Raw genomic sequence first — 22598 nt, 5'->3', positions numbered from 1 at the left:
CGTGTCTCCTGGAGAAGCCGCCCTCCCCCGGAGAAGCCGTGTCCCCTGGAGAAGCCGCCCTCCCCCGGAGAAGCCGTGTCCCCTGGAGAAGCCGCCCTCCCCTGGAGAAGCCGTGTCCCCTGGAGAAGCCGCCCTCCCCTGGAGAAGCAGTGTCCCCTGGAGAAGCCGCCGTCCCCTGGAGAAGCCGTGTCCCCTGGAGAAGCCGTGTCCCCTGGAGAAGCTGCCCTACCCTGGAGAAGCCGTGTCCCCTGGAGAAGCCGCCCTCCCCTGGAGAAGCCATGTCCCCTGGAGAAGCTGCCCTCCCCTGGAGAAGCCGCCCTCCCCTGGAGAAGCCACCCTCCCCTGGAGAAGCCGTGTCCCCTGGAGAAGCAGTGTCCCCTGGAGAAGCCGCCCTCCGCTGGAGAAGCCATGTCCCCTGGAGAAGCCGCCCTCCCCTGGAGAAGCCGTGTCCCCTGGAGAAGCTGCCCTCCCCTGGAGAAGCCATGTCCCCTGGAGAAGCCATGTCCCCTGGAGAAGCCGTGTCCCCTGGAGAAGCCGCCCTCCCCTGGAGAAGCCGCCCTCCCCTGGAGAAGCAGTGTCCCCTGGAGAAGCCGCCCTCCCCTGGAGAAGCCGTGTCCCCTGGAGAAGCCGTGTCTCCTGGAGAAGCCGTGTCCCCTGGAGAAGCCGCCCTCCCCCGGAGAAGCCGTGTCCCCTGGAGAAGCCGCCCTCCCCTGGAGAAGCCGTGTCCCCTGGAGAAGCCGCCCTCCCCTGGAGAAGCAGTGTCCCCTGGAGAAGCCGCCGTCCCCTGGAGAAGCCGTGTCCCCTGGAGAAGCCGTGTCCCCTGGAGAAGCTGCCCTCCCCTGGAGAAGCCGTGTCCCCTGGAGAAGCCGCCCTCCCCCGGAGAAGCCGTGTCCCCTGGAGAAGCCGCCCTCCCCTGGAGAAGCCGTGTCCCCTGGAGAAGCTGCCCTCCCCTGGAGAAGCAGCCCCCCCCCCGGAGAAGCCGTGTCCCCTGGAGAAGCCGCCCTCCCCTGGAGAAGCCGTGTCCCCTGGAGAAGCCGCCCTCCCCTGGAGAAGCCGTGTCCCAGCGGGAAGGGCTTCTGCTCCGCCCTTCACTCTCCATCCCAACAGAGGCTGAGCACCGGCTGAGAGCCGCTGAGCCCAGCCCCGCTCCCCGGGCTGCACTGATAGAACATTAACCCACCAGCAGAGCCCGAGGCCTCTCTCCAAACCCTCTGCTCCATGAGCTCAACTCCTGCTCCCTCAGGGCAGCAACAAAGGCCCTTTGGCCAGGAAGTGTAACGTCCAACCAGAGCCCTGTGACAGAGGAGGGATCAGGCTAGAGGCCTCAGGACTTCTACTCCCACCCCAATTTCAGGGCAGCTGCACAGTCCACGTCCCCAGAGCCCACATCCCCAGAGCCCACGCTACGGATGGAAGGAAGTGATGCCACACAAGAATAAAGTTTCCCACAATTTTTCCTCCTGGATTTTGTTTCAAAGGATTTGCTATAAAAACCAGACTGACACCCAGGATAAAAGGAAAACCAATAGCGGGTGAACAGAACTGCAAAACCCCGAGCAGTGAGTGCAGCCGTTGGGCAGGTCTGCTGGGGGCGTGCAGCCGATGTGGGGGCCACGCTGGATACTGCCAGCACCTGTGGGGCTGTGACAGGCTTCACACCAAGAAGTGTCTTAAGAGGAGAGGCCAGACCACTCAGAACGAGTGGGGGCGGCCCAGGTGGAGTGGGAGAGGCTGGGGTCCTGGCTCTGACCTGCAGCGTGGGGAGATCAATGAAGACGTGCCGGTCCAGTCGGCCTGGCCTCATCAGAGCACCGTCCAAAATGTCAGCTCGGTTCGTGGACGCCAGGACGATGACATGGTCTGTGGTACCCATTCCTGAGGGGAAAGAGCAGACAGTGGCTCTGAGGGTGGGGGTACTGACACAACAGATTTCCCCTGCATGTTCCCCTTCAGGACACAGGAGGGAGAGAGACCCCCCTAAGGCCCAGAGAGAAAGGAACAGCCTGGTCCTTCTGAACTAGGAGCCGTGATCCCCCACCGCTCCCAGCCAACATCACCAGGAGGAACAGGAATTTGCCTATTTTGACAAGTGAAAAGAGCAACGCTGTCCCTAGGGCTGGCTACTGAGGCAGAACTGTCCAAGGCCCTCCGGGAGCTCCCACAGCATCCTGGAGCGTCTCCCTGTCTCACGGTGCCATCTGGGAGCCAGTCCTAACAGCCACCCCCCACCCCCCACCGCCCTGTCATTATTATTGTGACTTTGTAACATTTTAGCTAACACCCAGCTTTAGGCTGTGACTTGGAAACATTTTATCTTCAACGTCTGGCCCTAGGCCCTGGGTTTCAGGCTTGACGTTTGTCATTGGAGAATTTAAAAGTGAGTCCAGAAACGATCACTGATCCCTGGTGGATGTGAACCTTGATTGGCCCTTGATGTGAATAAATCAACTGTGAAAAGAGATTTATGAAGCTGCTGGGAACACCTGACTGGATGCTCGTAAGAACGTTCAGGTGTTATGATGCTGTGGTGTTTCTCTGAATTTAAAGAAATGTACTCAGAGCATATAAGATTCAAAACTATGGGTTTGCTTTAAAAGAATCCAGTCCACCAGGTGCAGTGGCTCACGCCTGTAGTCCCAGAACTTTGGGAGGCCGAGGCAGGCAGATCACGAGGCCAGGAGTCCAAGACGAGACTGGCCAAAATGGTGAAACCCCACAAAAGATACAAAAAATTAGCCGGGCGTGGTGGCGGGCGCCTGTAGTCCCAGCTACTCTGGAGGCTGAAGCAGGATAATGGCGTGAACCCGGCAGGCGGAGCTTGCAGGGAGCCGAGATCACGCCACTGCACTCCAGCCTGGGCGACAGAGCAAGACTCCGTCTCAAAAAAAGAAAAAAAAAAAAAGAACAGGATCTACCACGACTAATGATGAAAGAGCAGGATCTTCTACCATGACTAATGTAAGAAACCCTTAATAATCCCAGCACGTTGGGAAGCCAAGGTGGGAGGACCATGTGGGCCTAGGAGGTGAAGGCTGCAGTGAGCTATGATCATGCCCCTATACTCCAGCCTGGGCAATGGAGTGAGACCCTGTCTCCAGCAACCCCATGTTCTTAGGACAGGACCTTGAACGCTCTGAGGAGGCTGAGGGGCCTGACCAGCTTCTCCAGGGCCACTGTCCTGAGCCCCACAAAGCCGTAGCCGCCAGGTATGGACAGCAGCTCAGTCCAAACCACACCCCACTCCCAAGCAAATCGCTCCCGAATTTCAAAGGAACTTTGAAAGACACAACCATTCTCCCTGGTTCCACACATCAGAATGTGATAAGCTGGGATGCTGAGTCCCAGTCACATTTCTACAAGGGAGATCACAGAAGAGAACCACCTCGCCAAGGCAAAGACAGTGCCTTAAAATCACGGTGACTTTTAACATAAACTCAGAAACAAAAACAGGCAGCAGAAGCACAAGTGCCTTGTCTCACTATAACACAAGGAACAAGAGGCTGGGGAGGGTGGGGACTGGGACGCAAGCTGGCCCCTCCAGAGCTGTCTGGAAGGCCTGCCAAGGCTTACTGCTCAGTGTCGTGGAGTGCCTTCCTTGCAGAGGCCAGGGCTGTGGATACAGAATTCTGAAAGATTGTATAAACAGTGAAAAAAATGGGAAAAGTAATAGGAACACCGGTCTCAAAGAAAAACAGCAGCCAGGCCAAAGAGGTGCAGTGCGAGCTCCTAGAAGGGGCGGCGCCGGGTTCAAGCACAGCTCGCCCTTCAGCAGAGCCCGGCCACCCTGCGGGGCACGTGCTCCCGCCGGGCCGCTATGTGTCAGGATGGACACCCTGCGGGGCACGTGCTCCCCACCGGGCCGCTATGTGTCAGGATGGACACCCTGCGGGGCACGTGCTCCCCACCGGGCCGCTATGTGTCAGGATGGACACCCTGCGGGGCACGTGCTCCCACCGGGCCGCTATGTGTCAGGATGGACACCCTGCGGGGCACGTGCTCCCACCGGGCCGCTATGTGTCAGGATGGACACCCTGCGGGGCACGTGCTCCCCACCGGGCCGCTATGTGTCAGGGCGGCCACCCTGCAGGGCACGTGCTCCCCACTGGGCCGCTATGTGTCAGGGACATGTGGTTTCAGGATACGGACTTCCTGGGACTGGACACATGCTCCCCCTGGGCAGCTATGTGTCAGGGACATGCGGTTTCAGGATACGGACTTCCTGGGACTGGATCCCTGGTGTGACTTTTTAAGTTTTGTATTCTGACGGTAACAGACACACAACAAACTGCAAAAACAGCACAGAGCAGTCCCTTTGGCCCTGGTCCCCCAGCAGCTGCGCGTTCAGTAGCTGCAAAACAAAGGCAAAGCCAGGAGACTGACATGGAAACGCCAGGCCCCCGCTCAGACGCCCCCACTCCTATGTGCTCTCACCTGTGTGTGTGCTCCACAGATGGACACCTGTGTCACACGCACGTTCATGTAACCAGCATCTCCCCTCAAGACACAGAACCGCCCTCCCCAGAGGCATCCCTCCTCCCTGGAGACCTCCCCTAACTGCTGACAACCAGTAACCCATTCTCCATCCCCAGAATTTTGTTATTTTGACAATTTCGTACAAGTGGAGTCATATGATACTAAGCCTGGCTCTTCTCACTTGGCGTCATTTCCTTGTTGCTGCAGGAAGAAAGTTTCCTTCTACTGCTGCGTAGAACACCATGATAAGGATACACCAGTTTCAGCTCTTCTATTCGCTGCGTAGAACGCCGTGATAAGGATACACCAGTTTCAGCTCTTCTATTTCCACGTAGAACGCCGTGATAAGGATACACCAGTTTCAGCTCTTCTATTTCCGCGTAGAACGCCGTGATAAGGATACACCAGTTTCAGCTCTTCTATTTCCGCGTAGAACGCCGTGATAAGGATACACCAGTTTCAGCTCTTCTATTTCCGCGTAGAACGCCGTGATAAGGATACACCAGTTTCAGCTCTTCTATTTCCGCGTAGAACGCCGTGATAAGGATACACCAGTTTCAGCTCTTCTATTTCCGCGTAGAACGCCGTGATAAGGATACACCAGTTTCAGCTCTTCTATTTCTGCGTAGAACACCGTGATAAGGATACACCAATTTCAGCTCTCAGCCACTGAATGGCACCTGGGTCGCTTCCAGTTTTTAGCTATTACAGGTAAATGAGCGTCGGCGCCCAGGCATTTCGTGTGAGCCTAAGTCTTTGCTTTCCTGGGATGAGCACCCAGGAGGGTGCACACGGGGTCATGTGGTGAGCGCATGTGGACACGGGGTCATATGGTTAGCACACGTTTAGTTTTTTAAGAAACTGCCAAACTGTTTCCCAGTGAGGCTGCACCACGTCACACCCCCATCAGCAGCGTACAAGGGATCTGGTTTCTTTGCATCCTCATCAGCGTGTGGTGTTGTCACTGTTTTTTGAGTTTTATTTTGTTTTTGAGATGGGGTCTCGCCCTGTTGCCCAGGCTGGAGTGCACTGGGGTGACCACAGCTCCCTGTAGCCTCGAACTGCCAGGCTCAAGTGATCCTCCCACCTCAATCTTCTGAGCAGCCAAGACTACAGGTGCGCACCACCACTGCCAGCTAATTTTTGTTATTTTTTTAGAGACAGAATCTCACTATGTTGCTGAGGCTGGTTTCAAACTCCCGGGCTAAAGTAACGCTTCCAACTCAGACCCGCAAAGTGCTGGAATCACAGGTGTGGCCCAGATCTGGGCCGGTCACTGCTCTTCACTCTAGCTCTCCTACGAGGTGTGTGTTCCTATCAAAATCTCAGCAAGACACTTTGGTAGATAGGAACAAGCGTGTTCTAAAAATTATAGGAAAAGGCAAAGGAATAGCTGAAACAATTCTGGTAAAGAACAAAGTAGGAGGAATCACTCCACCTGCTCTCGTCTCACAGAAGCGAGAGACCAGTTGTGTGCGGAAGGACAGACTCACAGAGCCAGCACAGACCCCCACATCCACCTGAGCTCCGGCAAAGGTGCAAGCACAACTTGGTGGAAAGAAGACAGCATTTCAGACCAGTGGGGCTGGAGCACTTTTCCACAGGCAGAAAATGAAACTGACCAAACCTCCCACTTCATGTAGATGTTAACTTAAAATAAGATCATGAATTAAATCTAAAACTTCTATAAGAAACCCATGAGAGGCCAGGCATGGGGGCTCACACCTGTATTCCCCACACTTTGAGGAGCTGAGGTGAAAAGATCATTTGAGCCCAGGAGTTCAAGAGCAGGCTGGGCAACAAGGTGAGACCCCCAACTCCACACAAAAAATTCTTTTTAAATTAGCCAGGCATGTTGGTGCACACACCTGTGGTCCCAGGTACTCCGGAGGCTGAGATGGGAGGATGGCTTGAGTCCCAGAGGCTGAGGCTGCAGTGACCCATGATCGCACCACTGCACTCCAGCCTGGGTGACACAGCAAGACTCTGTCTCAAAGAAAAGAAAAAAGAAACCCACAGGAGAAAATCTTTAGGATCTAGGAATAGGCAAACAGTTCTTTTATTTGTTTGTTTGAGAAGGAGTTTCGCTCTTCTTTGCCCAGGCTGGAGTGCAATGGTGTGATCTTGGCTCACTGCAACCTCCGCCTCCCGGGTTCAAGTGATTCTCCTGCCTCAGCCTCCCGAGTAGCTGGGATTACAGGTACACGCCACCACACCCGGCTAACTTTGTATTTTTAGTACAGATGGGGTTTCTCCATATTGGCCAGGCTGGTCTTGAACTCCTGACTTCAGGTGATCCACCATGCCTGGCGGGCAAACAGTTCTTAGACTTCACAGTAAAAACGAGATCTATAAAAGCAAAAATTGATAAACTGAACTTTATCAAAATGAGCAGCTTTTCCTGTTCCCCGTTAGAGGGTGAAAGGACAAGGGACACAGAGAGAGTGCGTAAACCACACGTCCAAAAAAGGGCTGTGTTCAGAGCCCTGGAAAACACTCAGAACTCAGTCAAGACGCCCACTGGGAAAATGGCCCCTCGGGCCTCGAGATCTGCACCCCCCAGCCCTGAGCTCCCACCCCTTAGCTCCTGCCTGGGTTTCCCACAGTATCCTCAGTGTTCGGGGCTGCCTGCTGGTCCACCATCGCTGGGACCTAAGACATTGTCCAAAAAAACAAGCAACCAAACTCAGGATAAAGGACCGGCTGCCACAGCCTCACTTCCCACAGGGCCCCAGACAGGACCCCTGAGAGGCCCTCAACTTGCTGCAGGACCTGACAGTTTGGGGGATGTTTTTGGGTCAGAGGCTCCTTCCATTCCCCGTTGGAGACGCATGTGGAGGACGGCAGGGCAGGCAGAGGCAGCACCACAGGGAGCAAGCCACGGACAGAAGCTAGACCTGACCCCACACTCCCGCTCAGAGCCTGAGATCCCTGAACCAGCACCCACTTCCTCTGAGAGGACAGAGGGCACAAACAGCAGCATCACCTCTGGGCCACGAGCAAGTGCTCAAGAGCTGACTCAAGTGGGAATAAGCCATACTGCCGGCCCCTCCCCGCCTGCGGAGCCCAGAAGCCCAGGCCTCCTTGTCCACCCGGGGAATAAGCCACACTGCCGGCCCCTCCCTGCCTGCGGAGCCCAGAAGCCCAGGCCTCCTCCTGTTCATCCGTCCCCCAGGCTCACTGTCCATTCTGCTTGGACCTGGGAGAATTTCCCCCCGTGCTCTCTAAATGGCTCTTGTCAAGATTTTACCAACAGGACTTCCACATCGAGTGGTGACAGTGGATGCCCTGGCTATGTGGGTGTGCAGGGTACTCGTGCTTTCTTTGAGGGATGTCTCAACGCACCAGGACAGCACAAGACGCCCAACCCGAAGCGGCTGCTACCACCTGAGTGCGCCCTTCCAACCTGAGGTCTAAAATGGGGAAGAAAGCTGCATCCCCATCCCGCTCCCGGCAGAGCCGACGCTTCTGAGTGGGAGAACACACTCTGAACCCCAAGTGCGGTTCTCTGCGCTCCAGCCTGGCCACACCAGCGTCACCCAGGGCTCGGCAGTGCTCGCAACCCCCAGGAGAGTACAGGGGCAGTCGGCGGGCGTGAGTTGTGAGTCAGACGGCCGGCTCCTGCTGGGCCTCAGCTTCCCCCTCTGCCAGCGCCCATCTACCCACCTGGCAGGCAGTCCACGGCTCCCAGGGCAGAGCGTGCTTCATACATTTACTGCCACATTAAGGACAGAGGTAGGGGTGTCCCCGGGTCACACTGGGACCAGGACTAGGACCCCGGCTTCCCAGGACCTCATTCACTGCCCAGACACTGGGAGCCTGGACCTGAAAGAGCTCACGGCAAGCACTGCCAAGCTCACATGCTGATGACTTTATTTTTCACAGACTGAAAAAACAGAGCCTGGCATGGTGACTCAAGCCTTGAGTCCCAACTACTTAGGAAGCTGAGGCAGGATGGCTGCTTGAGCCTAGGAGGTGGAGGCTGCAGTGAGCTATGATGGTGGCACTGCACTCCAGCCTGGGTGACAGAACGACACCCTGTCTCTGAAGAAAAAAAAAGTCGAAGCATAAAATGTTCACAGCAGCCTTTTCTGTGTGTGGCTGCACGTCAGGGGCTGTCGTCTTGCTTCCATCACCAGGGGATGACTACGTTGAAGGCAGGCCTTTGTGAACCGCTGGGCATCCGCAGCTCCCGCGTGTGGTCAGCGCTGACGCTCCCCATCAATGCTTTCCAGCACAGGAGCCGGGACCTGGACGTCCATCGCTGGTGGTGCCTCCAGTGCTCTTTGACTTGCGCCCTTCCCAGGGGGCTCCGGGATCCGCAGGACACCGCCATGGACCGGCTGACGTAACCAACAAGGCTGGGACTTTTCTCTTCCCCAGTGAGATTTTCCCACGACCGGCACAGCGTCAGCCCCATCCTGTGCACTTCCATGAACGGAAGCAACAAAGCCTGGCCTGGGACCTCGGCAGGGCTGAGCATGCACAGCTGTGGCTCTGCATAAAGGGACTTGTGTAGAGCTGGCACTCAACAAGAGGCCTTCAGTCAGCGGATTCCCAGGCCTGAGCAAATCCGGGGGTGGAAGCAGCTATTCTTATGATGGCACAGAGAGGTTATGTGGAGAAGATCGTTTGATATACGCTTGCCTTTGGGCTCAAGTCACTCAAAAAGGTGGTGTCTGTCTTCAGTGCAAAAGGCAACCCCAGCAGAGCGAACGACCCTCCATTGCCCTCCGTGACCCTGTGGGCTCCGTGAGACAGGAGCAGGCGGGGGTCTCTCCTCTGAGCTTCCTCATGGTCCCCTGGGAGGGTAGCTGGTCAAGAGAGGCACCTGGTCGGAGAAGGCCGCAGACTCACAGGACGAAGACCTCGGTGTCCACGCCACACAGCCAGAGCAGCGCAGCCGCCTGCCTCACCTCACCTCACCTCACCTGCCTCACCCGACCTCACCTGCCTCACCTCAACCGCCTCGCCCGCCTCGCCCGCCTCACCCGGCCTCACCCGCCTCACCTCACCCGCCTCGCCCAACCTCACCCGCCTCACCTCAACCGCCTTGCCCGCCTCGCCCGCCTCACCCGGCCTCACCCGCCTCACCCGCCTCATGGACAGTCCTCAGATTCTGTGGCCAGAACCCAAGGTGCTCTGCAGATTTCCTCAAAACCCAAACCACCCGCCCACCCATCCTTGAGCAGCCTCCAGAAGCAATGGTCAGAGCCACACTGAAGGCCACACAGCGCCAGAGAGGCCACACTGAAGGCCACACAGCACCAGAGAGGCCACACTGAAGGCCACACAGCGCCAGAGAGGCCACACTGAAGGCCACACAGCGCCAGAGAGGCCACACTGAAGGCCACACAGCGCCAGAGAGGCCACACTGAAGGCCACACAGCGCCAGAGAGGCCACACTGAAGGCCACACAGCGCCAGAGAGGCCACACTGAAGGCCACACAGCGCCAGAGAGGCCACAGTGAAGGCCACACAGCACCAGAGAGGCCACATAAAGATGCTCTGCAGAGAAGCAGTACAGCGAGCCTGGAGGCTCCAGAGGCCTCTAAAACGCACAGTGATCTCCGCTTGAGGTACAGGGCCAGCTCCCCCAGCAGAGGCGGTGGGGTCCCTGATCCCCAAGGACCCACCTCTGAGGAGGGGTCTCTCCTCAGTGACACCTCAGACATCACAGAATCTGAACTGCTCACCCCACATCTCTGAAGACATTCTGTTCTCTGAAAACTCGACTCCCATGACCACTTGCCGTGTGTGCAGAAGGCAGCCGTTCAGGTCTCGGTTGCTCACGCGTTAGTTCCTGAACAAGCGTGTTGAGAGACGACTGGAGACACGGGGGACAAGCAGCAAGAGAGGTGTGAAGCATTCTCCGCAAACGTCGTTGCGTCCTGCACACTGTCGGGAATCTCACTTTCATCTTCTACCCTCAGAGCTTTCAGAGCCTAGAGAACACTGCTGTGGGCATCAGTCTACCTGACTTCACAGCAGCCCAGAGGCAGATGGGAACGCGGGGCACCCAGAAGAGACGGGCGCCGGCACAGGGAACGCGTGGCACCCAGAAGAGATGCATCCCAGCCCAGGGCCAAAGTCCTCAGCAGAGTCCACCGCCAGCGACAGCTGCAGCGACACTGTAAACCTCAAGGCACACCACAGCACTGCTGCACCGATCCTGCCAAATGCACTGCTCGACCTGATCCTGAGGACATGTCACAGCTCCAGAGATGACATTCCTGAACGTCACTGGCCTGTACAGTGTCACAGTCACCAAAGACAAACACTGAGGAACAGTGAAGCCCACCTGTAATCCCAGCTGCTCGGGGGGCTGAGGCAGGAGGATTGCATGAGCCAAGGAGTTCAAGACCAACCTGGACAACACGGCAAGACCCTGTCTCAAAAAACAAGACCAACAAATGACACAGGAGGGGAAGAGACCAAGGAGACCAAACATCCACGTCGGGGGGGGGGGCGGAAGCACCTGTGGATGGGTCTGGGGGGAAGTCACGGACAGCGTGGCCTGGTCCGAACCTGCAGACCATGTATGTCACAGTCAGCCTTCGGGGAGCTTGCAGGAAGGCATCAAAGAACACTCTGACCACTGTGGCAACGCTTCTGTAAGTCTAAAGTGATTTTGCAATGAGAGGTGGAGCAAGTTCCCCCTTAGGTGAGTAGTCAAAACTGGGCTGTGCATGTGTGCTAAGACACACGACTCCAGGCAGCCTCAGGCAACAAAGAAAACAGGAAGTCAACGGTTCTCTTGCAGCCAGAACACTTGGGGAAAAAAAGTCTCCCTCATCTACAATACCTAAAATGTAACTAGAATTCTGATTAAAAATAAATCTTACAAAGCAGAGACTTCAGAAGATGCTTGTACTTATGTTAACACAGCCTGATTCACAACAGTCCACGTGTCCACCGACGGGCGAATAACAAGACGCAGCCCCTACACACAAGGCAGCATCGTTCAGCCTCAAAGAGGAAGGAAATCCTGACACGTGCAAAGCACAGATGGCCCCTAGAGATGTTATGTGATTGAAGGAAGGCGGATAGCAAAGGACAGACACTGTAGGACTCCAATTCTATGAGGTCCCTACAACAGTCAAACTCAGAGACAGACAGAGGGACACAGGCTGCAAGGGGCTGGGGATGGAGAATGGGGAGGGTTGAATGGGGACAGGTTTTCAGTTTGAAGAGAAAGTTCTGGAGACACGTGGTGGTGGCGGTTGCTCAACAGTGCGAATATACTTAATGTCAATGAACTTCAGAATGATTAAAATGGTAAATGTATGTGAACGTATTCATTGTCTTTTAGAGACGGGGTCTCGCTGTGTTGTCCAGGCTGCAATGCAGAGGCTGTTCACAGGCAAGACCATCGCACAGCACACTCCCTAGCTCAGGTTCCAGCACTCCTTCTGCCTCGGCCTCCCCAACAGCCGGGAACACAGGCCCGCACCACCAAGCCTGGCTATCTATTTTCCCACAACAATATCCACATAAAAAAAATAATAATCTTGCAAAACTAGCTCAGAAGAAAAATAATTCCATGTCACCTTTATTGGGTCAGCTCCATTAAAAAAAAAAAATTGTCAAAGCCAGACCAGAAGTCATTTTCAAGGGGTCACAACAAATGGGGTGTCTCCCTCACTGCAGTGCAGCACCCTGATGCTCTGCTCCGCCCTCTAACCAGTGTCACACCCTCTCCAGGGGGCACAGGGAGAGACGTGGCAGCACAACCAGACAGACTCATTACAGACCTAAAATTATGAGTGGCACAGCTCTTCCAGAATCTGTCTAGCAGTCCCTCTGGGTTTTGCTGCAAAGCCCCTAAAAAACAGTAATAATGAAAAAAAAAAGCCTGGGTGCTAAGGCTCACGCCTGTAATCCCAGCACTTTGGGAGGCCGAGGCAGGCGGATCACGAGGTCAGGAGATTGAGACCATCCTGCCTAACATGGTGAAACCCCGTCTCTACTAAAAATACAAAAAATTAGCCGGGCGTGGGACAGGTGCCTGTAGTCCCAGCTACTTGAGAGGATGAGGCAGGAGAATAGCGAGAACCCGGGAGACGGAGCCTGCAGTGAGCCAAGATTGTGCCCCTGCACTCTAGCCTGGGAGACAGAGCGAGACTGTCTCAAAAAAAAAAAAAAAAAAAAAAAAGAAAAGGAAAGATTACATCTGACGTACCACTTATATTCCTACTTGTCTTTTTTACTATTGCCTTGACCTTTTTTAAATTAAAAGCTGTGTTTCTTTTTTTTTTGAGATGGAGTCTCCCTCTGTCACCCAGGCAGGCTGGAGTACAATGATGAGATCTCGGCTCACTGCAACCTCCACCTCCTGAGTTCAAGCGATTCTCCAGAGTAGCAGGGATTATAGGCACCTGCCATCACGCCCGGCTGACTTTTGTGTTTTTGTAGAGATGGGGTTTCAGCATGTTGGCCAGGCTGCTCATGAAATCCTGACCTCCGGTGATCTGCCTGTCTTGGCCTCCCAAAGTGCTGGGATTACAGGCATGAGCCACTGCACCAGGTCTAAAAGCTATATTTCTATTTTTTTTTTTTCTTGAGACGGAGTCTCACTCTGTCACCCAGGCCGGAGTGTAGTGACACGATCTTGGCTCACCACAACCCGTTCTGAAAGACATCGGAAAACCTCCTCTGATGGTGCAATGGGGATGCGGGGCGCACGAGCACTGACCGTCCATTTCTACCAGAAGCTGGTTGAGCGTCTGCTCCTCCTCCGTGTTGGAGAAGCCGGACATGGTGGTGGAGCGCTTCTTGCCCACTGCGTCGATCTCATCGATGTAGACGATGCAGGGGGCCCGGGCTCGGGCTTCCTTAAAGAGGCTCCGCACACGGGCAGCGCCGAGGCCTGAGGGGACACAGAGAGAATCAGGAAATGGGCAGTTAATAAAAAACAAAGCCTCTTCCTGTACCCGGGCCAGACAAAGTTCTACACCAAGGACAACTAAAGCTACCAGCCCCATTCCCTACAAACGGACACACGGCAGCTGCTCGCGGGGGCCCCTGGCCACCCCTCAGGGTTCACACGCACCGTGCTGGCCCCCCAGGCCACAAGTGACGGTGGCTTTGAAGCAAACATCATGTGCTTCGCAGACAAAACCCCTCCGCCAACCCAGACCTCGCTTTCCTTCTCTACTCCCCCACCCACCCGTGTCCCTTTCAGTCCAGACACCAGAGGAAGGATGTGTGAAAGGAGCCAAGTGGTCAGCCAAGCCCACCCACAGCCCCCAACCACAGCACCTACCTCCAATGACCTCCACGAACTCTGGGCCGGCCATCGCCAGGAAGGGCACCTGAGCCTCCGTGGCCACCGCCTTGGCCAGCAGCGTCTTCCCACAGCCGGGGGGGCCGAGCAGCAGTGCGCCCTTCGGGACCTTGGCGCCAAGCTGGAGGAAGCGTTCTGGGCTCTGGACAGCAGCAGATGATGCCACACTAACTACTTGCGGATTCAGTTTTTTTGTTTTTTTGTTTTTTAGAGGTAAGGTCTCTCTGGGTCACGCAGGCTGGAGTGCAGTGGGTGCCATGATAGCTCACTGCAGCCCCAAACTCCTGGGTTGAAGCCACTCTCTCACCTCAGCCTCTCGAGTAGCTGGGAATATACAGGCATGTGGCAACACGCCCAGCTACTTTTAAAAACTTCTTGCAGGCCAGGTGCGGTGGCTCACACCTGGAATTCCAGCATTTTGGGAGGCTGAGGCAGGCGCATAGCTTGAGATCAGGAGTTTGAGACCAGCCTGGCCAACATGGAAAAACCCCGTCTCTACTAAAAATACAAAAATTAGCCGTGCATGGTGGTGGGCGCCTGTGATCCCTGCTACTCGGGAGGCTGAGGCAGGAGAATCACTTGAACTGGGGAGGTGGAGGTTGTAGTGAGCCGAGATTGTGCCACTGCACTCCAGCCTGAGTGACAAAGTGAGACTCTGTCTCGAAAAAAAAAAAAATTAATTAAATAAAAAAATGTTTTGCAGAGACAGGGTCTCACTGTTGCCCAGGCTGATCTCCTACTCCTGGGCTCAAGCACTCCCCTGCCTCAGCGCCCCGAGGTGCCACGACTACAGGCGTGACCCACTGTACCAGGCCTGCGGAGGGAACACGTAAGTCAGCCCCCCGAGGTGCCAGGACTACAGGTGTGACCCACCGTACCAGGCCCGCGGAGGAAACGTGTAAGTGACGCACGTGATAGGCAGCTCATGCACTGCCACCAACTGGCTAAGGGGTTTATGTGGTTCTGGAAAAAGCACAGAGCTTTGCAAGGGATGAAGGGCCCAGGACGGCTAATGGCACAGTAGACACGGGTCTTGGCAGCCTCCGCTTGGCTGAACCATGTGCACGAGGCTTGTGCTGCTGGTTGAACAGGCACCAGCACCTGCTTGGTGTCCCCATGGGACATGGTAGAGGTCACCGCCAACCCACGACACGTCATCGATGGAATTCCAGGTCCCGCAGGAGCCCTTCTGGGAGAGGAGGACGGCTGGCGTCTGCTCACACCTCCCTCCCGGCCCACGCTGCTCTCACCTTCAGATAATCCACAAACTCGCGGACTTCCAGTTTGGCTTCGTGCATTCCTGCCACGTCTTTGAAGCTGACTCCTTTCCCCATCTTCCCATCCACAATGGTGAAACGAGCCATTTTAAGCTGATTCTGTGCAGAAAGAACAAAGTGCAAGGAGCTGGGCGAAGTCAGGAAATCAGCAGCACGACGCCAGCGCTCAGCCCACGCACCTGAGCTGCCCCAACCCCACGTCTCCATCCCAGGATCCCAAGGCTTCACTCATGTCAGACTGACGAGGCTCACAGGTCAGTCTTCAAGCACAAAAGGGAAATGTTTCGTCATTAATTAGTAAGAAACTTATCTAGCAATTTGCTTTAAAAAAAATTATGCAGCCAGGCATGGTGGCTCACGCCTGTAATCCTAGCACTTTGGGAGGCCGAGATGGGTGGATCACGAGGTTAAGAGATCGAGACCACCCTGGCTAACACGGTGAAACCTGTCTCTACCAAAAATACAAAAAAATTAGCCGGGTGTGGTGGCAGGCACCTGTAGTCCCAGCTACTTGGAAGACTGAGGCAGGAGAATCGCCTGAACCCAGGAGGCAGAGGTTGCAGTGAGCTGAGATCGCACCACTGCACTGCAGCCTGGGCAACAGAGCCAGACTCTGTCACACACACACACACAAAAAAGAAAGGCCAGGCGCAGTGGCTCATGCCTATAATCCCAGCACTTTGGGAGGCTGAGGCGGGAGGATCACCTGAGGTCGGGAGTTCGAGACCAGCCTGAACAACATGGAGAAACCCCATCTCTACCAAAAATACAAAATTAGCTGGACGTGGCGGCGCGTGCCTGTAATCCCAGCTACTCGGGAGGCTGAGGTAGGAGAATTGCTTGAACGCGGGAGGTGGAAGTTGCGGTGAGCCGAGATCGCGCGGCTGCACTGTAGCCTGGGCAACAAGGGCGAAACTCCGTCTCAAAAAAAAAAGAAAAGAAAAACGCAGATTCAACTGCCCTGTAATCTCACAAGGCTCAGGCACCCGAGTTAGGGGTGAGAGGCCCTCAGGCAACACTGGTTACTACACACCTTACAGCCGGCCCATGGGAAAGGAAGGTGAGCTGCTGTCTAATTGTGGCTTCAGGCTACTCTCTGCAACAGGTTTTCCCTGTGTATTCATCGTATAGCTTATGGGAAAAGTATTCAGCAAACACAAACCAGAAAGAGTTCAGAGAGCTCTGATTTACAGAACTTACAAAAGCACTGAATCCACCTTCCCTTCCAGTCATCCCGGCCAGACGGAAAACATACCACAGGATGGCCAGGCCCACTGCCGTCATCCCCACGGAGTACAGGGCACTGCCGGAAGAAAGAGAGGCAGGCACAGGCTCAGATGGTGTCACGTGACAGACACAGGCTTCCAAATCAGAACCACCGCTGGCAACGTTTCCAAGATGAGACGAGGAAAACCTACGTCTGGGACTAATGCGCAGATTAAAATGGTTGTGGAAATGGGTTCTCTCGTCTCATTCTCGCTGACTGTGCTTTTGCATGAAAGCTTCCCAAATGGTCAGACTGAGTGTGCAGATGCCGGAGATCTAGCCAGCCTTGTGACAATAACAACGTTCAGGTTTTTCTATTTTCAGTATATTTTGTTTTCAAAAGTAAGCGATCAGCTTCAATCAGGCAGGCAAGATCAGCCTAAGAGTAAAAAGCAAATCTCAGGCCGGGCGCGGTGGCTCACAGCCTGTAATCCTAGCACTTTGGGAGGCCGTGGCGGGTGAATCACAAGGTCAGGAGTTTGAGACCAGCCTGGCCAACATGGTAAAATCCCATCTCTACTAAAAAAATACAAAAATTAGCTGGACATGGTGGCATGAGTCTGCAATCCCAGCTACTTGGGAGGCTGAGGCAGGAGAAATGCTTGAACCTAGGAGGTGAAGGCTGCAGTGAGTCAAGATCGTGCCACTGCACTCCAGCCTGGGCTACAGAGCAAGACTCCATCTCAAAAACAAAAGAAAAATGTAAGAATAAACCCTGTCTCTACTAAAAATACAAAAAAACTTAGCTGGATGTGGTGGTTTGCATCTGTAGTCCCAGCTACTCAGGAGGCTGAGGTGGGAGAATCACTGAACCTGGGAGGTCGAGGCTGCAGTAAGCTGAGATTGCACCACTGCACTCCAGCCTGGGCGACGGAGTGAGACCCTGTCTCCAAAAAAAAAAAAAAAAAAAAAAAATGCAAATCCCAGGACTTTTACCCTCATCCTGAGGAGGGGCTGCCCTGGGCCTGCCCCAACCCTCCATCTTCTGTACATCATTGGCCTACGAAGAAATGAGAATGGGCCTGCCCCAACCCTCCATCTTCTGTACATCATTGGCCTACGAAGAAATGAGAATGGGCCTGCCCCAACCCTCCATCTTCTTCTTTTTTTTTTGTTTGAGATGGAGTCTGGCTCTGCCACCCAGGCCGGACTGCAGTGGTGCTATCTTGGCTCACTGCAAGCTCCGCCTCCTGGGTTCACGCCATCCTCCTGCCTCAGCCTCCCGAGTAGCTGGGACTACAGGCACCCGCCACCACACCCGGCTGATTTTTTTTGTATTTTTAGTAGAGACGGGGTTTCGTCGTGTTAGCCAGGATGGTCTCGACCTCCTGACCTCATGATCTGCCCGCCTCGGCCTCCCAAAGTGCTGGAATTACAGGCGTGAGCCACCGGGCCCGGCCCAAACCTCTACCTTCTGTCCATCATCGGCCTACGAAGACATGAGAATGGGCCTGCCCCAACCCTCCATCTTCTGTACATCACTGGCCTACAAAGACATGAGACACACAGCCTCAGAGCAGTGATCTGCCAGGAGCTGCTGGGTTATAGAATTAAAGGTGCATCTTTTTTTTTTTTCTGTAGAGATGGGGTTCTCCATGCTGCCCAGACTGGTCTCGAACTTGTGGGCTCAAGAGATCCTCCCTGCCTCAGCCTTCCAAAGTGCTGGGATTACAGGCATAGCCACTGCACCCGGCTAGAGGTACATTTTGATCAAGGGAGTACTTGCCAGTCACTGGCATTCTACATCTTCAGAGATTACAAGTCAACAATAAACCTCTCGGTTTCAGTACCCGTTGGCCCCTCATTTGTCCTACTAAGGAACCTGTCAGGGTCCATGGTCCATATGTGCTCACAGCTCCCACCTGGTCTGTTTCCCTCAACACTGAAATGAGAATTTCACCTTCCTGTGTCTACCCTTTTCCCGTTCCATTTTCCTGTCTGTAGAAGAGAGCAAGCCCAGGACATTAACACGGTCCTCCTTGACTTTCTTTCTTACTGCTAGGCTGATCTTGCCTTGCTAACTGAAAGTGATCGCTTACTTTTGAAAACAAAATATACTGAAAATAGAAAAAGCTGAACTTTGTTATTGTCACAAGGCTGGCCAGATCACTAGGTATCTCCGGCATCTGCACATTCACTCTGACCATTTGGGAAGCCTTCATCTGAACGTTGTTATTGTCACAAGGCTGGCCAGATCACTAGGTATCTCCGGCATCTGCACACTCACTCTGACCATTTTGGAAGCTTTCATCAAAGAACACAGTCAGTGAAAATTATACAAGAATGTGAATTCAGAAGCGCCAGACAACTAAAGAAAGTGACTAAACAAACTCCAACGGACTTGCACACGGTTGGCCTCCACAGCCACAGGTTCCATCTTTGCAGGTTTAACCAAGCACAGAATGAAAGTATCTGGGGGAAAACGTGCATCTATACTCAACTTGCACAGACACATTTTTGTCATTATTCCCTAAAGTATAACAACGATTGAAATAGTATTTACAGGGTATTGGGTATTATTATCAACCTACAGATGATTTAAAGCATATCAGAGAATGTTCTTAGGTTACACACAAAGATTTCGGCATTTTACACCAGGGGCCGACACTTCAGCATCCTACGTCGGGGGCTGAGACTTCGGCACCTACGTCGGGGGCTGAGACTTCGGCATCCTACGTTGGGGGCTGAGACTTCGGCACCTACGTCGGGGGCTGAGACTTCGGCATCTTACGTCGGGGGCTGAGACTTTGGCACCTACGTCGGGGGCTGAGACTTCGGCACCTACGTCGGGGGCTTAGACTTCGGCATCCTACGTCGGGGGCTAAGACTTTGGCATCTTACGTCGGGGGCTGAGACTTCGGCATCTACATCAGGGGCTTAGACTTCAGCATCCTACACCAGGGGCTTAGGCATCCTCAGGTGCTGGTATCCTTGGGAAGTCCTAGAACCAGCCCCCATGGATACCCAGGGATGACTATATTTCCAAATTTCCTGGCATTGTATCATTCACTTCTATATTTATTTAACCCTCCCACTAAAAAGTCTAGTTAACTATAGGCAAAGACAGTTTGAGATTTTTGACTGCAATCTGTTTCTCAGATTACAAAGCCAAGTTAGGTTTAGTTCAAGCATCAACAAATACGTCCAACATACTTTCCAAAGAATCCTGTTCGCTTGTAGGAAACTGGGATCCTGTCCTTGGCCTCGATATTCAGCTCATCTTCAGCTGCTCGAAGCTTCTCTTCAAACTTGTCAATATTTGCAACCTGCATTCGGTACATCAAGGCTAGTCGCTGGGGGGCAGAAAGGAGAGGGGACCATGAGAAATGCAGGGACAGATGGGCAACCCCACAGTCAACAGAGAGCCTGCCTGGAACTCATGGTAATGACAACCTCAGCATTGTGAAGAGGACACCATTCAGAAACTAGAGGTGATTCCTAACGTACGACGGTTCCACTTACGGTCTTTCCATTTTACAACGGTGTAAAAGCAATATGCACACTAAGCTCCTTGACCTACGATGGGGCTACCTCCCAGTGAGCCCCTGGGAAGCTGAAAATATCCTAATTCAAGGAACATCTGTACTTCCAAGTCTAAACAATTTGTTTCCTCAACCACAATTTGAGAAATAAAATTTCAACAGACAGACTTTCTATTTTCCACTCATAGGAAAACTAAGAAATGGAGGGGTGTCTGCAAGTTAGCTCACAGCCCCACGTCTGATGTGTGCCTCAGACTCAGCTACACCTACAGACACAGCAGGAGCCTCCCCAGAGGCCGGCGAGGCTGCAGCACGGGACTGAGGACGGCAAAATCAAGACTACGGCCAAAAACAGATGTTTTAGGAAACTGCGGCCACAGAGGGTTCATGTTTAACCACAAAACCTGAGACTGTTCATCCCTCACACCAGGACACCAACGGGTCCGTCTCCCTGGCACACGATTCTCCAAACGCAGCATTTTCCTAAGTAAACTCCGCATGTTTAGATCAGATTTCAGCATGACTGGACGGCAACACCCCAAAGGGAGGACACAGACGGACTTGTGGGACTCTCTTTGAGGTTAACTGGAAACTCCAGCAGAGGACAGGGATGAGGGGTGGGGATGGCACCTGCTGCTCCCTCACTCACACCCCAAACTGCTAAGACAGAATTCTGAGCATTTTCTCTTTAAGGCAGCTGTTTTATCAGGTGACTCGTCTAGAGCTGAGCATAGTGTTGTAGGTTAAAATAACCTTCCAGGCTGAAATAATCAGGCATCCACCAGAGGATTTACGTGAATGAGCACCGTCTTCTGCACTTAGCCATGGTGTATTTTAAGAACAATGTTTCCTGTTTTTAAAAATAGCAAGACAGGGCCAGGCGTGGTGGCTGACGCCTGTGATCTGGCACTTTGGAAGGCCAAGGTGTAAGGATCACTTGAGGCCAGGAGTTCAAGACCAGCCTGGGCAATATAGTGAGACCTCATCTCTCCAAAAAAACAAAAAATTTAAAAATTAGCCAAGTGTGGTGGTGCGCACCTGCAATCCCAGCTACAGGGGAGGCTGAGGTGGGGAGATCACCTGAGCCCAGGAGACCAAGGCTGCAGTGAGCCGACATCACACACACCACTGCATCTCAGCCTGGATGACAGAGGGAGAGTCTGTCTCAAAAAAAAAAAAAAAGCAAAAGAAAAGGAAAAAGCATTCTGAATCCTGAGTCACCCAGCAAAGGGGCAGAAGCTCTGGTGGAGGCCACGGTCATTTCCAGACTTCCAGACCCGGGGGTGGGCCACACCAACCCCAGACCACTTTCCTAATCACTGGTCCACATATTACCCCGGGTTAAATTGCTCCAAGCACATGTTCTGACGCACTCTTGGAATCTAAAGCTACCAGATCCGGCTGGGCACGATGGCTCACGCCTGTAATCCCAGCACTTTGGGAGGTCAAGGTGGGCAGATCATCTGAGGTCAGGAGTTCAAGACCAGCCTTGCCCAACATGGAGAAACCCCATCTCTACTAAAACTACAAAAATTAGCCAGGCGTGGTGGTGCACGCCTGTAATCCCAGCTACCCGGGAGGCTGAGCCAGGAGAATCCCTTGAACTCGGGAGGCAGATGTTGCAGTGAGCCGAGATCACATCACTGCGCTTCAGCCAGGGCCAACAGAGCGAGACTGTCTCAAAAACAAAAACAAAAACAAAGGCAACCAAATAAATGCAAATTAATGGGCTGAGGTCCCTGCATGAGAAAGAAGCATGCCCTCAACCACAGGTATCCAAAAGGATGGCAACAGCCAACGCCCACACCCTCACTCACAGGCCGCCCGTGCCCTCACTCACAGGCCGCCCAAACACCACGGCTCCAGGGTGCAGGTAGACTTCCACCACGTCGCTCTCAGGCACCACCTGGACGCGCTGCACCTCGCCCTTGGCCAGCATCTCGTGGACAAAGTCGTTCCAGGAAATGCTGCCTCCGCTGGTGCTGAGAGCATTCAGGAGGCTCATGACAACCGCGATGACCAGCAAGGTGCGCAGCCGCTCTCGGTACATCTGGTCGTCCCGCTCACGGCGTCTCCTCTCCTCTGAGCCGGCAGAGAAGCAAAAGGGAGAAACGAACACATGAGCAACAGACATGGGCGACATCCAGAGCTTCCTGAGGAAAGCTCGGCTGGACGGGGAGGGGCAGCGTCCCGCACAGAAGATCCCGCACTTCCTCCAGTTCTTCCCTGACGTTATCAGAGACAAAGACTAACGCTGTGCTGTTCGAGGTCACCCACACTTCATTCGCTGAGGTCACTTCGGTGAGGAGCAGGAGTGGTTCCCACCTGAGATAAGAGGAAACCATTTCCAAATCGAAACACTCAGAGCTGGGCACAACGGTGCACGCTTGTGGTCCCAGCTACTTGGGAGGCTGAGGCGGGAGGGTGAAGCTGCAGTGAGCCATGATCACGCCACTGTGCTCCAGCCTGGGTGACAGAGAACGACCCTGTCTCAGAAAAGAAACGACGGTCCCAGGCCGTCCGAGCCATCATGGATGCAGTCAGCTCTCCTGCTGCAAACAAAGTGCAAGCTCACGATGGCCATGAATCCAGTCGCTTGGAGTTTGATCAAATACTAAATATCAAAACATACACGTTATTAAAAACGATGAAAACAAATACCTTTTACCACAACCTGCCTCAAGAAATAATACCTTCCCAATCCCACTGAAGACCCTTGTGCCTTCTCTCTCCCTACCCAACAACCATTCTGAACTTTTTACTCATCAGAATGACTAACATTTAACGGAAAGTTGTAGCTTATCACAACATCTG

At 53.9% G+C, this 22598-nt stretch overlaps 1 protein-coding gene across 6 annotated transcripts in view; it reads right to left on the bottom strand.

Moving 5' to 3' along the window:
* Window positions 1–22598, bottom strand: part of SPG7 (SPG7 matrix AAA peptidase subunit, paraplegin) — a 54789-nt gene that overhangs the window by 12790 nt on the left and 19401 nt on the right. For 4 of the 6 annotated variants that reach the window (XM_004058150.5, XM_055364546.2, XM_055364545.2 and 1 more), the window contains exons 4-10: window positions 21625–21866; window positions 19456–19595; window positions 16237–16339; window positions 15010–15135; window positions 13739–13901; window positions 13169–13342; window positions 1751–1875 (exon numbers count right to left, since the gene is read on the bottom strand). In XM_004058150.5, coding sequence (XP_004058198.1) covers window positions 1751–1875; window positions 13169–13342; window positions 13739–13901; window positions 15010–15135; window positions 16237–16339; window positions 19456–19595; window positions 21625–21866 — 1073 coding nt within the window. Of the gene's footprint in view, window positions 1–1750; window positions 1876–2895; window positions 9305–13168; window positions 13343–13738; window positions 13902–15009; window positions 15136–16236; window positions 16340–19455; window positions 19596–21624; window positions 21867–22598 lie in introns of those variants that run through there. The other 2 variants (XM_019011876.4, XM_019011877.3) reach the window with 2 other exon arrangements.

This window comes from Gorilla gorilla, chromosome 18 (assembly GCF_029281585.2).
Source record: "Gorilla gorilla gorilla isolate KB3781 chromosome 18, NHGRI_mGorGor1-v2.1_pri, whole genome shotgun sequence".
NCBI classification, from domain to species: Eukaryota; Metazoa; Chordata; class Mammalia; order Primates; family Hominidae; genus Gorilla; species Gorilla gorilla.
This window is presented reverse-complemented; position numbering and strand designations above follow the sequence as displayed.